At 33.9% G+C, this 1,503-nt stretch overlaps 1 protein-coding gene across 1 annotated transcript in view; it reads right to left on the bottom strand.

The window, feature by feature from the left end:
• The window catches only part of LOC117124200 (bifunctional D-cysteine desulfhydrase/1-aminocyclopropane-1-carboxylate deaminase, mitochondrial-like), a 10,032-nt gene that overhangs the window by 4,850 nt on the left and 3,679 nt on the right, over positions 1-1,503 (bottom strand). The window contains exons 5-7 of the mRNA XM_033270349.1: positions 1,103-1,202; positions 374-474; positions 6-27 (exon numbers count right to left, since the gene is read on the bottom strand). Of these exons, the coding sequence (XP_033126240.1) occupies positions 6-27; positions 374-474; positions 1,103-1,202 (223 nt within the window). The remainder of the gene's footprint in view (positions 1-5; positions 28-373; positions 475-1,102; positions 1,203-1,503) is intronic.

Genomic DNA, 1,503 nt, shown 5'->3' with positions numbered 1-1,503 from the left:
GTGTCACACACAGCAAAGGCATGCACCCTGAAAATAAAAGCAAAGGTGTCTTGTACTACATTGCCTCTAAAACATTTTGTATATGTTCTATGATGACCGTTTCATGCATATTTTTATATATATTTTATCTACTGTATAATGTGATGGTAAGAAAAGAGTTTCCCTTTAGCGGAATAATAAAGACATCAGCTGCATTTAAAGGACAACGTACTAAGAGCGTCTGACTTAAGCCCTGTCATGATTAAGTATCAAACTTTGACCCTAGTACACTTAAGTTCACCCCATACATGTGTGTGTGTAGTAAGTCATTATGTTTTAATAGCTGATGCCCTGCAGGTTTTTTACCAAATAAAAAGATCAATTTAATAAATACCTGAGATGGGATCCAGTAAGGAAGTTCCCAATAGCAACACCAGCTGCTGTTCCACCACTGCCTACAGTTAGTATGACATCATCAAACCTGTCAGTCACTCCCTAAAATAATAAATAAATAAATTAATCTCTATTAATCAATAAATCTATCCATACATAGATTGCCTGGACAAGGCTTAAGCAATCACTCACTAAAACAATCAATCAATCAATGAATCAATTTAACAATCAATCAATCAATCAATCAAAATGATAAAAAAATATATCCACATCATCAAACAACCAATTGAGCAATAAATCAAATTAAATTTATTAATTAAATCTATTATTACATTAATACATCATTAATGAACAAAATCAATTAAAACAATCAATCAATCAATAACATCATAAGCATGCTTGTAAGGAGCAAGTGATGCATCGTGTAAGGTATTGGACTACTGATCGTGAGGTGCAATGTTGCACTTTAATGTCCTATGTATGCATATAGGCGCTATTTAAACTCTTCGGGACTGGAATGTTTTAATCATTAAATTAATCCATGCATGATTAGAGCCCAGGACCCCTGGATTACCAGGCAAGCATATCAACCAACAAGCTACAAAACTACTCAAAATTAAACACTGTTTATATATATGTACTTTATAATAGATCTATTAAGATTTGTGCTGGATGAAAAATCACATGTTTTAATATATTAGTTTGCAGGTAGGTTTGCCAATCAACTTACCTGTTCTAAGAGTTCTTGCCAGCCACACAAGTAACCATGGAGACCAACAACATTGGATCCGCCAATAGGGATCGAATATGCTTTAATACCCTTTTCCTCTCTAAAAAAACATAAGGAAATAACATATTTGGCAACGTTTTAATAAAAAAATATGAATATGCTTAACAGAGCCCACAAAAACACATCAAATCAATGGCATTTAACAGTGGGTGACACGTCCCCCGATTTTACAAAGTTGGGGGGAGGGGAATCATATCAATTGTCCCCCCTCATATTTTATCAATCTTCTATAGTTAAAACTCCACTTTTCAAAACGAGTAGAAAGTACAACAACAATTGCGAATGACTGTCATGAATTTTGTCTGTTCACTTGTGCTCTGTTTCAAGTGCAGTGCATATTT

This window comes from Anneissia japonica, unplaced genomic scaffold, assembly GCF_011630105.1.
Source record: "Anneissia japonica isolate Jap-2015-1 unplaced genomic scaffold, ASM1163010v1 scaffold1072_len94636_cov127, whole genome shotgun sequence".
Classification (NCBI taxonomy): Eukaryota; Metazoa; Echinodermata; class Crinoidea; order Comatulida; family Comatulidae; genus Anneissia; species Anneissia japonica.
This window is presented reverse-complemented; position numbering and strand designations above follow the sequence as displayed.